The sequence below is a fragment of the Chrysochloris asiatica genome, unplaced genomic scaffold, assembly GCF_000296735.1.
Source record: "Chrysochloris asiatica unplaced genomic scaffold, ChrAsi1.0 scaffold00083, whole genome shotgun sequence".
NCBI lineage: Eukaryota > Metazoa > Chordata > Mammalia > Afrosoricida > Chrysochloridae > Chrysochloris > Chrysochloris asiatica.
This window is the reverse complement of record NW_006408601.1, coordinates 7,930,602-7,944,421: the sequence shown is the minus strand read 5'-3', so window position 1 is coordinate 7,944,421 and position 13,820 is coordinate 7,930,602. Positions and strand designations below refer to the sequence as shown.

The window sequence follows — 13,820 nt, the reverse complement described above, 5'->3', positions numbered from 1 at the left end:
CTGTGACAAGTGACATATCACCAGGGAGCAGGAAACCCAGCCTGGCCCTAGAGATAGGGACTGAATTGTGTCACCCCTAAATATTCACTGGAGTTCTGATATCTATCCTTGAGGATGCAATCCCATTTAGGGAAAAGGGGTTCTTTGTTATGTTAATGAAGCCATATCAGCGTCACAAACCATTTGCCTTATAGGACACAGGAGAACTGTGTAAATCTTGGTGGAAACAGATTGCCACATTTCTCCCGAGAAGTGGTTGGTGGGTTTGAACCAACAATCTTTTGGTTAGAAACCATGCACTTAATAATTGTGTTCCCCAGTGTGCTGTTATTATTCTTATGTGCCATGGAGTCGATTCCGACTCAGAGACCCTGTACAAGGTTTCCGAGGCTGTAAATCTTTATGGGAGTAGAACGCCTCATCTTTCTCCCGCGGAACAGCTGGTAGTTTCAAACTGCTGACCCTGAGGTTCTCAACCTGATTCGTAACCACTACGCTACCAGAGCTCCTTATTTTGGTGTAGGGTTATCATAAACCTAATTGCTTTTTCTATTTAAAAAGGGCAGCGTAGACACAGAAACAAGGAAGTTCAACCACGGAGATCTATGAGGAACGGAGGAACAGCCACATAGCAAGATTCCAATCTTCCCCTAGGCCGGTGGGAGAGCCTGTGCCTGCTAAACCATGAGCACTCTTAACCACTGTGCCACCAGGCCTCCCTCTGTTAACAGAAAGGTTGGTGGTTCAAACCCACCAGCCACTCTTCAGGAAAAAGATGTGGTAGTCTGTTTCCATAAAGATTAAAAACCAAGACTATAATCATTTTCTCACAGAGAAACTTGAGGGTTCAAACCACAAACTATTTGGTTAGCTCCTGGGTGCTTTAACTACTGCAATACCAGGGATCCTTCTGTAAAGTTTTTTGTTTTGTTTTTTTAATTGCCACTGAGTCCATTTGGGCTCATAGTGCCCCTATAAGACCAGAGACTGCCTGATAGGGTTTCCAAGGTTGCCATATGTTCAAACCACCAAACTTTTTCTGTTATCAGTCAAGCACCTAAACCACTGTGCCACTACCTCAGAAGCTCTATGGGGCAATTCTACTTTGTCCTATCAGGTTCTTTTGAGTTAGAATTAATCTGAAAGGCAATGGATTTAAACCGTGAGGAAATAAATTTCTATTCTTTAAAGGAATCCATTCACTTGTGGTTATTTCTGTTAGAGCAACTCTAAATGACTAAGACAGACCATTTTCCCAGCTGAGAACTAGGCCTGGGAAGTCCATGAGTTCTTCAGGGGAGGCTGCGGAAGCCAGAGGTTTGGGGAGAGGCTCTCATTCAGGAGGTGGGGTAGGCGGGCGCCCAGGAGAAAGACAGGAAGCATGAGGAGAAGAGGGTCAGGGCAGAGCCAGGTGAGCCAGGCAAGAGGCTCTGATGGTGCCAAATGCAGATTCTAGACCTCAGAGTCACGGAGAAGAGAGGGTGGAAACAGTGGCTGGGACACACAGGTTGATGGAGGTGTAGGACCAGGGAAAGGAGCGACAACAGCAAACTCTCCTTCAGGTCCCTCTCTGCTCCCCACCTGAGATGCCCCTGCAACCTCTCTGTCTTTAAGTCCAACCCTGGGAGGGTTGGTTAGAAGAGGACCCCTGAGTACTGAGTCCATGCCTCGTTAACAACCAGACAGATATTCAGCTGGTATTGGCTTCTAGAGCAGATATTCTGGCCATCAGCACTCAAAGTCTCTTCTGATTGGTTAGTGCCTGGGTGGTTCCGCCGGTTAAATAGTTTGACACCGCAGACACAAGGCTAGGCCCTGTACATGTATTGTCTCCTTTACTCCTCACAGGATTCCTATAATCCTCTGTAGGGATTCCCGTGCCATGTGTAGGTCATCTCAGGGCAAAGAATGTCTTCCTCACACCCATCCACAGCACCTGATGATTACAGACACATACAGGCCTTGGTGCAGAGCACTTGAGGACTAGAAGGGACGTCAGAACAGAACCCACTCCCCTTATAACAGAGGATCCCTTTACTAGGAATTCTCAAAGTCAGTGGGTCGGACACAGCACACATTTGAAGCTCAAGGGAGGATTGTAAGGTTTGGAAAGGCCTTTGAGTAGTTCCAATATACCTGCTAAGGGGCCTCCGACCACTCCTCACCAATTGAAGATTACCAATCAAATCTTACCCATTTCACAGATCCATACACAGGCCTAGAAGGAGCTCTGGTAGTGTAGTGGTTACGAGTCAGGCTGCTGACCTCACTGTCAGCAGTTCGAAACTACCAGCTGTTCCAAGAGAGAAAGATGAGGCTTTCTGCTCCCATAAAGATTTATAGCCTCGGAAACCCTATAAAGGGTTGCTGTGAGTTGGAACCGACTCCACGGCACATCATCACCACCACACAGGCCTAGATGGGACCAAGAACCTTGCCAGTCAACCCTCTGGATTCACATGGCATCACCACGGACCCCTCTTCTTGCACACTGTCCCCCAGCCACACTGAGGCCATGATGGGCTGTTCCCTCTGCTTGGAACACTCTTCCTTCGCTTTCTCGGGTCTCTGCTGAAGCATCACTTTAACAGAAAGGCCCTCCTCTCTGCTCACCTCATAGCAACACCCTCTCTGCACCCCAGGACTCCTTGTCCTCCCTCTGCTTTATAGCTTTTGTTACTTATTAAGTCTATGACTATTTGTTTATTGTCTCTCTGCCATGCTAGACCATGGGGAACGCAGTGACTCTGTAGGATAAACACCGGACTATGAATCCCAAGGTCGGCGGTTAAAGTCTACCAGTCACTCCATGGGACAAAGATGAGACTTTCTGCTCCTGTAAAGATTTACAGCCTCAGAACCTCTCTGCAGGGTCGCTGTGAGTTGCAACCAGCTCCACAGCACACTGGAATGTGAGCCCCAGGAGGGCAGGAAATCCCAGTGCCTGAAAATGGTTGGCATACAAGGGGTCAATGAATACTTGTGAGAGGGGAGGGTTTGGAGGGGGCTGTGTGTGAGGAGAGAGACCTCCTGCCTCAGTGGAGTTGGTCTGTCTTGTGGAAGAGCGAGGTTGCAGTGGTCTGGAGAGCTGGAGCTGAGGAGAGAGGCCTGGAAGGCAGGTCCAGAAGAGGGAGCCCACCCACCCACCCATTTTAACCCACCGAGGTCTGGCCTGTAACCCTGACATGAAGTAGAGGCAGGCGAGGCCCAATCAGGCTCCACAGCCTTGGATGTCCTGCAGGTCCTCCCTGAGGACAGAGTCAGCTGGTCACTCACCTGGGGACACAGAGGTCAGCCTGGGTGTCCAGATAGGTGTCTTCTGGGCAGGCACAGCCCTCCACACACTCGTCCCCACTGAGGTGGCCACCACCATCACCACCACAGGCCTCAGGGACAGCCAGGTCTTGACAGGTTTGTCTACATGTGGCTACACAGGGGCTGTACTCCTTGCTAGCCTCACAGGACAGCGCTGCAGCAGATGGCAGACAATGTTTTGTCACCATATCAGTGCTGGGATTTGAACCCAGGCCTGACTCCAGAGTGTCAGAGTGTCCCTCTCACTAGACCAGGAGTGACAGTGCACAGGGTGGGCTCCTACCCGGTTCCCTTGGATGCCGCCGCCAGTGTCTTCTTTTCCCTGCAGGACTTTCCTCTTAGCTACCACCCACACCAACCCTGGTCATGTAAACAGGCATGGGAAGATCAAGTGTGCTCCCTCTAGCCACCACTCAGGGCCCTTCATCCCCAGACACAGAGCTGTTGTCTCCTTGCCTGGTGACTGTCCTACTGTCTCAGGGAGAGCCACAGAGACTATCCAACTCAGCTGTTCTCAGCCCCAACTGCACATCAGAGCCACCTGGAGGATTTTTAAAGAGTGATGATGCCTGAATGTGACCAGTTTGGTTGACTCCTAACCGCTAGAACTGCACTATCCAATATGGCAGCCTGGGACCACGTGCAGCCACTGAGCACGTGAAATGTGGCTAGTCTGAGACGTGCTGTAAACATAGCATGCACCAGACCCCAACTAAGCTCAGAAGCAAGAATGTCAACATTTCAATGACTAGATAGCTAATAAGATAGCTAGATAGCAAGTTAGTTAGCAAGATAAAGATTTGGGGTACACAGGTAATATAAAACATAGTTGTTGTTGTTGTTGTTGTTAAGTGCTGTCGAGTCGCGTAGTGGTTACGAATTGGGCTGCGAACCATAAGGTCAGCAGTTCGAAACTACCAGCTGCTCCGCGGGAGAAAGATGAGGCTTTCTACTCCCGTAAGGATTTACACCCTCGGAAACCCTGTACAGGGTCGCTATGGGTCGGAACCGACTCGACGGCACTTAACAACAACATAAAACATAGTATTGATTTTTAAATGCTGATGCCTGAACCTCACTGCCAGATATGTTACTTTAATTTTTAATTGATACTGGATACAACCAAGGCATTTGCTCTTTTTTAATTTTACGTTTCCTTAGTGATTCTAATGTCCAGCCAGAGTTAAGAATCACTGGTCCAATCCAATCATCTCTGAGGAAACTTTGGCTCAGACAGATGCACGTCCTTGTCTAAGGATAGACAGCAAGTTGCCTGCAGAGCTGAATCAGAGCCAGGCCTCGTGGTTCCTACGCTAGTGATTTTTTCATTTAATCATCAAACATTTGCTAACAGCTATGGGAGCCGGGTCTGTGCTAGAGCTGGGGGCCACAGAAGTAGGAAGGGTAGGGGCCACCTCATGCCCATCAAAGCATGTGGGATCAAATCCGAGGGCCACAGGGGTAGGCGACTTTTGGAAAATACACTCTGCTGCCGTGAGAGCAGGCAGCAGGGAGACCTGCTAAGTGTCTCAGACAAGACATGGGTGGATGGCCCCAGTGGCTCTGACTCGAGTGGTGGCAGTGAGGTGGTGAGAAGAGTGATGCTGAGATTGGCAGAACTTGGAGGTAGATTGGAGGTGGGGTTCTCCCAGGTATCACGCTGCAGGCCACTGGCAGGACGGACAGCACAGGAGCCGCAGCAGGGCTGGGGTAGGCTGCACGTGTCTGGGGACACCCTGGTGAGGAGTTTAGGCAGGCAGGTGGACTGACACACAATCTGGAACTCAGGTATGATGGTGGCACACCTATGCCCTCACATGGGTGCACAAACAAGGAGCACTCACCACAGGCGGGCAGGTGGGTGCGGAAGTTGACAGGGAGCCCGTGACGCTGGCACAGGTGGGCGTAGTGAGCCAGCGCAGCACACAGACAGGGTTGCCCACAGCGGCAGGCATCCCGACGACACTGCTCAAAGTAGGGCACGGGGCTCAGGTACGTGGAGCAAGGTGCAAACAGCTCTCCGGTGAGCACACTGCAGGACTGCACCGCATAGGAGGCTGGGGAAGGAAGATGGGGTAAGAAGTGGGCCGTCCAACGTACCTGGTCCCAGCCTCTCCTCTCTTGATGGCTCTGGGGATTGTGTACACGGGAGCATGTGTATGCAAGAGTGCATGTGCACAGCAGGGCTGCAGGCAGATACCTGTGAACACAGCTGGATGGGAATGTGCACCATTCTGGGTGTGTAAGCCCAGGTGTGAAGAGGTGGCTGTCTGTGAGCTAAGTATAAATGACTATGGAGTGTGTGTGTGTGCATCCAGGCACAGATACACACACACAAAATGTATTTCACATGTGACAGGCACAAATCTATCTGCTGGAGAGAGATACACCAGTAAGCAAAACAGACAAAATCCCTGCCCTCATGGAGCTTACATTCTGATGGGAGGAGACAGTCATTAAACACAGTTAATTATATAACACACTCGAAGGTAGAGAATCTAAGGAGAGAATGGAAGCCAGGAAGGAGGGTCGGAGGTATGAGGTGGGGCAGGGGTGGGTGCTATTTAAATCAAGTGGCCAAGAAGGCCTCAGCGAAAAGGTGATAACTGAGCAAAACTTGGAAAAGGTGATGGAGAGCGTACATCTGAAGGAAGAGCATTGCAGGCAGAGGGAATGGCAAATGCAAGGGTTTGTGGCTAAGAGCAGACTAGACAGTGTAGAAAGGACAGCCAGGAGGCCAATGTGGCTGGAGCACAGTGGAGGCTGGGGAGCGGGAGGTGAGGTCAGGGGCTGAGGGAGTAGGCAGAGAATGCAGGGCCCTAGGGGCCACCATGACGACCCTGGCTTTTGCCCTGAGACGTGGAGTGTGTGTAAATGTGTGTGCATGCCAATGGTAGGGCATCAACCTTCCTGTCTACCTGGCCCGCATCTCCTCTCCTGTCCCCTACCTGAAGCAGCCCCACTTGGTATCATCGGAACCAGTTTGGCCAGGAACTCCATTCCCCACCAGCTCACATGCTCTTCATGACCTGAGTGTCCACCTCATTCTCCCTCAAACTAGTACCACCCTATCCCACTTCTGGGTGCCTCACCAGCTTGCAGGTGCACATCACATGGGTCCAGTGGAGAGCCAGGGGCCAGTGGAGAGCAGGCAGACAGTGTTTTCCAAGAATTGCCAAAGAGCTGTGGGGTGCTCTCAGGCACACCCACTGGGGACCTGTAGCCAAAATGCAGTCACATTCACACACAGGTGTATCACATGCACACAGATGGACATACAAACACCCCAGATAAGTCCTCACCTGCTTATCTACACACACAAAGGAAACATGAACACTCTCAATCAGAGGTGTATGTAGACCTACCCAAACACATAGCACATATAGACACTTCACCACACACACCCAGACATACGCTAAACATGTAAATAGCTATCCAGTCATATTGAAAAATATGTAATTACGGATGTGTGCACGCAGACACAGAGACACATATCACATTTAATAAGCTTTGAGAGGGTTCAGTAAGGGCCTGGGACCACACATTGTCCCATCTTTCACCACTGCCCCCCACCCCAGCTCTTCATGTCAGAAAGGAACAACGTGGGACACCATGATGAGTACTAACTCTCACTCAACACTTGGTTAACATTTCTCTTCTTATGGGCAGTTCCTGAAAACTCCTTTACTCTCTTCCTTTCATTCTAGGCAGGAAACGGTCACATGTGAGGGGCAGTAAATAGAACAAAGGGGTAAGTGACATCGCCAGTCTCCAAGAGTCACCAAACCTAGCTGTAGGTGATAGACTAGAGAGATTCTAGTCTAGACCATGGACTTTACATACTTAGAGCCCACCATGCCCACATTACTGACCCAGGGCATGAGAATGCTCATGCCACATAGCATGGCACTGATATTCAAAGTTCACATTTAAAAGAGTGGCAAGCAGGGCATAAACTAACCCAGGCTCTGCTTCCACCATTTGGGCCAACGATCCTAACATCAATCCTACCAGGACAGAAAGGGTGGAATGCCATATTTTCAAAGATACATGCATTTTCAAACTCTCAGCTTTTTCTTGTTTTTGTTTTTCACCATATATTTGATTTTTTACTTTCTGGCAGAAGAAAGCCTCCTATGTTTCCTTCTACATTGCCCAATAAATGTAACTTGAAGGGGTGTGGCCAGAAGTTTGTCTTTAAGGCTCAGTCCCTTGTTCTCTTTTCTGAAAGTCTGATTCCTGTCCCCCAAATTCCTAAACTGTGTTCATTCCAAAAGCAGCTCATCTGTGGCAGCAGTGGGAACCTTCCCCTGAATACTGGAAGGGTCACAGGATGCAAACTCAAAAACCTTCAGACACCCAACAGGAAATGTGTGCCTATTAGACGGCGTGGTGGGATGGTGGTGGTGATGGTTTGCCATCGAGTTGGTTCTGACTCATAGAGACTCTGAGAGGGGTTTCTGAGGCTGTAAATCTTTACGGGAGTCCATCTTTTCCCGCAGAGTAGCTAGTAGATTCGAACTGCTAACCATTTGGTAACAACTCAGTTCGTAATCCACTACCCTACTAGAGATCCTTAGTAGGCATGTTGGTTCACTAGGGCTTCCACGCATGTAAAGGTGCTCACAATCAATTCAAGCAAATAAAAATAATAAAGGAGCCTTGAGCCAAATCCAACCCAGTCTGAGATACTAACATTTTAAGACTTCATTGTAAAACAGTATTTCTAAACAAGCTTAAGATTAAACACAAAGGAATAAAGTTGCAAGTGAGGGACAATAGAGTTCATGGGCATGGCAGTTTTAGGCACTGCTTCTGGATGCTCAAAGAACGCCTGGTGGCGCAGTGGTTAAGCGCTCGGCTGCTAACAAAGGTTGACTGTTTCAACCCAACAGCTGTTCCCTATGAGAGAAAGATGTGGCAATCGCTTCTTTTAGGATTTAAGACCTTGAAAACTCTATGCTGCGGTTATAGTCTGTTTTGTAGGATCACTACAAATTAGGATAATCCAACCACAACACTTTTTAGGGGCCTGGCTTTTCTGCCCTGCAAGCCCGCCTACTCCTATTTCCACTTCCGGGGCAGGAGCACATACAGGAAGTCGTCTTGCGTGTTGCCGTTGAAGGTGCCACAGAGGCCCACGGTATCTTCCACCCATCGCTGGTCCACCTGCAGGTAGAGCCGCAGTCCTTCGTGGTCATAGAGCAACCGCACGCCCACGTTGGTCCTCACCCGCAGGAACACAGAGGACAGCCTCCGGATCTCAAAGGCATCTGAGCACAACTGGAAATGAGATGAAAGGGCAGCCAGTACCCATCCCACCCAGCGCCATCACCTCCATGCCCCTCTCGGACGCCCGATTCCTGCCCAGTCTTCACCCCAGGGAAGCCCTGCCGTGGAGATGGTTTGGGGAGCCTTGAGAAGGTCTTGTTCAATAATGAAAGTAGAGGCCAGAGATGCCTACAACAGCAACCCCAGCTTAGAAATATATTCTAGCATTAAGTACCAATTAAAGCTTTGGTCTCCCTACAGATTTAGAATATTCCTTCTTTGAGAACAATGAGAATTCTGTATTATTTTCTCAGTGGCCACCAAGAAGATAACAATACAGATGTTAAATTCAATTATAGCAAATTTAAATGTTTGGTTTAATTATAGAATTGTAGCTAATTTTACAGCCTTATGGCTACATTTCTGTGGCCTTTTCATATGCCATCTTCATTTCCCTGGATCATGACCCCACCATTCCTTCTTAAAGTCTGTCTCCCTGGTGCTAGATTTTAGTTCTTAATCGTTTTGCCATCTGTGTTAGCTGTGCTTCCTTTGAGATGCCACAAATCCCTGTGGGATCAGGCAGGATGATAAGGAATTAATAAATACTGAGAGCAAAGATGGGCACTGGCCTCATTCATATGGGAATGTTAGGTGAAGCCATGTCACTTCTATGCTGCCCACTGCCATGTTGGATTTAGGACATTCACATTCTTGGAGCCTTTGTCCAGAGGGAACTGGGAGAAGAACCCTGGACAGCCAGCTCTCTTGTCCACTCTAAGCCATACCGTCCGTATAGGGTGGGGTGATCTTGTACTGGTCAAACAGGAGGACATCCCCTGCCTGGGTCAGGGTCACCTGCTTCAGCAGGTCCTGGTGCAGAATCACTGAAACTGACTGGACACAGGCCCCGTCCTGGTTCTAGAGAGAGGGAAAGGTCAACAGGGCAGTTAGTTTATCTGACCGTGTTGCTGTTGTCAAGGGTCATCAAGTGGGTTCTGAGTCATAGAAACCCTGTATGTATAGATAGGGTTTCTGTGAGTTTGAACTGCCGACCTTGAAGTTTAAACTGATCTTGAAGTTGAGTACTTATCCTATGGTGTCACGCTGGCCCTAAAAGTACCCTCCAGGGACAGGGATTCTATCCCATTTTAAGACCGGGGGTTGACTTTTCAGAATGACAGAACCCAAATAACTCCTTCTCAGTCTGTATTATTCTGGAAGCTCAGCTGAAACCCATCCCCATGGGTGACTCTGTTGCTATTTAAAATAACAGTTGCATAACGTCCAGCATCAAAGCAACACACAATCTACCACAATCCAACAAACTGACAGAGAAGTGGTGGCCAAAGACACCAAAGATCATTAAGCCCAATGCTGTCATTTGGGAAATGAGTAGTGGGGCTCATATTGGAGAAGTTAGTGAGATAATAATAATAATAATAATAATAATAATAATAATGACAGTTGACTCTCAGGTTGTTCAGAGACACAGAGCAGAGATGAACCTTAGATAGCCAGGGTCTAGCCTTGAGAACACTGGCCTCCCTCAACCCTAAACCATCCTTTTACAAATGTTTCTCTGTTTCTCTAGCTCTTTCCATGTGTCATATACAGATAGGCAGGAAATGAACAAATATGATCTGGGCCTCAAGTTATTCATCTCTGAAATGATTGGGTTCATTCCTACTTCCCCATGAATTGGAACCAACTTGATGGCACTTAACGACAATGAAGTGTTAAAGATCAAAGGTGTCAGTTTGAGGACTAAGGGGCATTCTGGCTGTACTTCTTCCTGACCCAAGCCATGGTACTTTCAATCACCCCATATGCATGTGAAAGTTGGACAATGAATAAAAAAGACTGAAGAAGAATCCATGCATTTGATTTATGGTGATGGTGAAGAATACTGAAAGTACCATGGACTTCCAGGAGAACAAACCAATCTGTCTTGGAAGAAGTACAGCCAGAGTGCACCTTAGAAGACAGGATGGTGAGACTTTGTCTCTCGTTCTTTGGACAAGTTGTCAGGAGGGATCTGTCCCTACAGAAAGACATCTTGTTTGGTAAAGTGGAGGGTCTCTGAAAAAGAGGAAGACCCCCAACCAAAATGGATTGACAGTGGCAGCAACAATGGGCTCAAACATAACAATTGTGAGGATGGTGTAGGACCAGGCTACTTGATTGCACCTAACAACAACAATGTTCGGTGCTATTCTGTTCTCTTTATATACAGTTACTAATTTAATCCTTATAGCAATTCTGTTATGTAAGTCTACTAACAGTCCCATTTTGAAGATCAAAAACTAAGGCACAGAAAGGAAGGGATGTTTGAACTGAGAGTTGAAGGATACACAGAAGCTAACTGGGCAACAGAGGATATTTCTTGAAAAAAAAGGCCAGCAGGAAAAAAAAAACCAATAACGGCAGTCAGATTGACTATACTACAAGAACAAGCTAGTTGTTCACAGGGGAGCCATCAAGGGAAGCAATCAAGTCCCCTCAGGGCAAACCCCCTTCCAAGACTGAAATTCAAAGGGAATACATGAGCAGGCATGTAATCTTGCTGGTGACCACGTTGGTCTACTGATAAGGGGAAGTGGGTGAAAAACAGCAATGAAGCTGTCAGCTAAGTCTAACCACACTCAATAGACTCCTGTCAACCTGGGTTGTGACCTGGTTTGCCGGAAGTATAGCAAGACCTAGGGACTCATGAGCCCTGTAGTCACAGAGGACTAGAGTGGAGATTGAAGTGTCCAGCTGATGTGAAGTGAGGGGAGATGCACAAGAACGCCCATACTTGCAGATGGTAGCCATTTGATCTAGCTTCAATGGGTAGATGAATAGAACTCGACTAGAGGAAGAAAGAGGAGGAAATAAAGTGTAATCTGCTACAAAATTTGATGAACTTGATCTATACTTATGGATGTAGTAGCTTATAAGAGAGAATGAATCTATACAGCAAGGATCATTCCCACCCCCTCTGCACACAGGGTTGACAGGGATAGACATTGGCTACCCAAAATGGAGGGGGCAACAAAGGCATGAAGTGACTGGCTTACAAGTTTTCAAGAAGGAGCTTAGTTTTCAGAAGGTGCAGGGAAAGGTAGAACCTCAACTGTCCAGATGGGACTGGTGAAAGGCGATGGGGATGACTCTTGTGGTTCAATAGTGAATAATTGCTATCAGGACTGCTTGTGAATGTTGCAAATGTAAAGGTAGACATTTTGTAACAAAATCTAACTGGGCAAAGAGAAAAAGGGAGGAGGGGACACCCAGGCAGGAGGTAGCCCTGACACAGAAGCTGTTTAATGCATCTCAGGGCATAAAAGAAAGCCCGAGGGAACTGGGCACAATGGTTTAAGGTGATGCTCAAGAGGCAGGCACTGAGCATCTACGCAGAGCCCTGAAATATTTTTGGACTTTATCCCGAGACCAACCAAGAGCCAGAGAAAGCATAACAGGAGGGTGATGCAAATCAGTACAGTGAAAATGAGATGATCTGGGCTTGAAACTGCTCAGAAAGACATCATGCAATTAGCCACTCCTTCCAAGTTCCTGCCCAGAGAGACAGGAGATCCCTGAAACAGCCCGACTAAAGTCTCAGCTTCATTTTAGCTTCATCTTTGATTTTTCATGCTTCTCTCCCCAGCCCCCATCTCCACCACACTTACCAGTCAGTCAGTCAGCTGCAGTGTCTTGCTCTCTGCTTTAATGCATTATAGGACATTCCAACTTCACTGTTTTTCTGTATATCTAACCTTTCCAGACTGCCCTTCCCCGCCATACATATGTGTGTGCTCTTTTTATCTTTTCAGGCTTAGATCAAATGCCACCTTTGCCAAGCAGCTTTCTCTGATCCTTTCTTCTGACTTGCAGAGGCTGAAGCAGGGTGACCAGGGAGTCGGGGTCAGAGGACGGCATCCCTGGCTAAGGGGAATGAGCCTATATGCTATTGGACAGGGAGGAGTTTGGGTAAGACTTGGGCCAGGAAATGGAGGGCTGGCTCAGCTGTCCAGTAAGTAGCAGGAGCAAGGCAGTCATCACTAAGTGATAAAACAACCCTCCAACCCATGTCTACCCCATGCCCACAGGTGACCATATATTCACAAGTCCCTGACACAGCCCAGGGATCATCTTTTCCAAGAAGCCTTTTGTGACACATACACACATACACAGAGGAAAACAAAGAGCTTGTCTCCTCCATGCTATCACAGCTCCTGGAACACACTGGGCTATAGGTTCACTTGGCAAGTTCACCCACCAAACTATAAGGCCCAGGAAGACAGAGCCATGTCTAATTCATTCCGTCATCAGTATCTTGCATAGTGTCTGGCACAAAGAGCTGCTTAGTGTCTGCTGAATGAATGATTTGCATGCATGCATGCATACAGAGATGATGGTGGTACCTTCCAGTGAAGCAGAGAAGGAAGTTGAATTAGATGCATTGTCAAGATTAGAAAAAAAAAAAAAAACAACTGAAGCCCAGGATAGGGAGATGACTCACATGCAGAAGTGCTATAGCCACAAGCCAGTCTCCTGACCCTGGCTTTTCCCACAAAGAAGATGCAGCAGGGTGAGTAGAAAGTCTTAAAACCCTGCTCCAAATCCCCCAGCCTATCTAGAGGATGTAGCTCAGAGGGTGGATGGATGGATTGGGTCTAGGAATCTCTCATCTTCCTCAGCCCTTACCAAACCACATGGAGCATTCTGCAAGGTCACTGTGAAGGTCCCGGAGGAACGGCTCTTGGCCAGGATGTATTGACAAGTGGCAGGAAACATGTACCGGCGGCCATCAAAGGTCGTGAAGTGGATGTCACCGGTCACTGAGCACTCAGCTGAGGGGCAGAGGAAAGCTGCTGACCCACAGGATCTGCCTCACAGGCTCGGAGCCGGAGGAGACAGCACCCTGTCTTCAGGAACCAGGGCAGTGAAAGGAGACTCAGATCTCCTTTTGAGAGCCCGGTCATGGGGCAACACACCCAGATCACAGAGGACAATCTGAAGGGAGACACAGCCCTGCTGTGGGGATCTCCATCTGAGGGAAAAACAGATTCTGTGCTTGAAGACCAGTCTCGATCTCCAAGCTGAGGACGGTCCGTGGATACCTGGGACTCTGTGTAATCCCCTCCCAGACAAGGGCTGGAGCAACCTTTAGGTAACTGGGCAAAAGAACCAAAGTGGGCAGACCTGGGCAAGGGAACCAAGTGATCTCCACCCCACCAAAGCAGGCA

The 13,820-nt window shown here is 48.2% G+C and overlaps 1 protein-coding gene across 1 annotated transcript in view; it reads right to left on the bottom strand.

Moving 5' to 3' along the window:
• The window catches only part of OTOG (otogelin), an 89,978-nt gene that overhangs the window by 61,952 nt on the left and 14,206 nt on the right, over positions 1–13,820 (bottom strand). Inside the window, exons 14-19 of the mRNA XM_006865829.1 lie at positions 13,279–13,424; positions 9,375–9,507; positions 8,411–8,588; positions 6,408–6,532; positions 5,160–5,372; positions 3,277–3,469 (exon numbers count right to left, since the gene is read on the bottom strand). Of these exons, the coding sequence (XP_006865891.1) occupies positions 3,277–3,469; positions 5,160–5,372; positions 6,408–6,532; positions 8,411–8,588; positions 9,375–9,507; positions 13,279–13,424 (988 nt within the window). The remainder of the gene's footprint in view (positions 1–3,276; positions 3,470–5,159; positions 5,373–6,407; positions 6,533–8,410; positions 8,589–9,374; positions 9,508–13,278; positions 13,425–13,820) is intronic.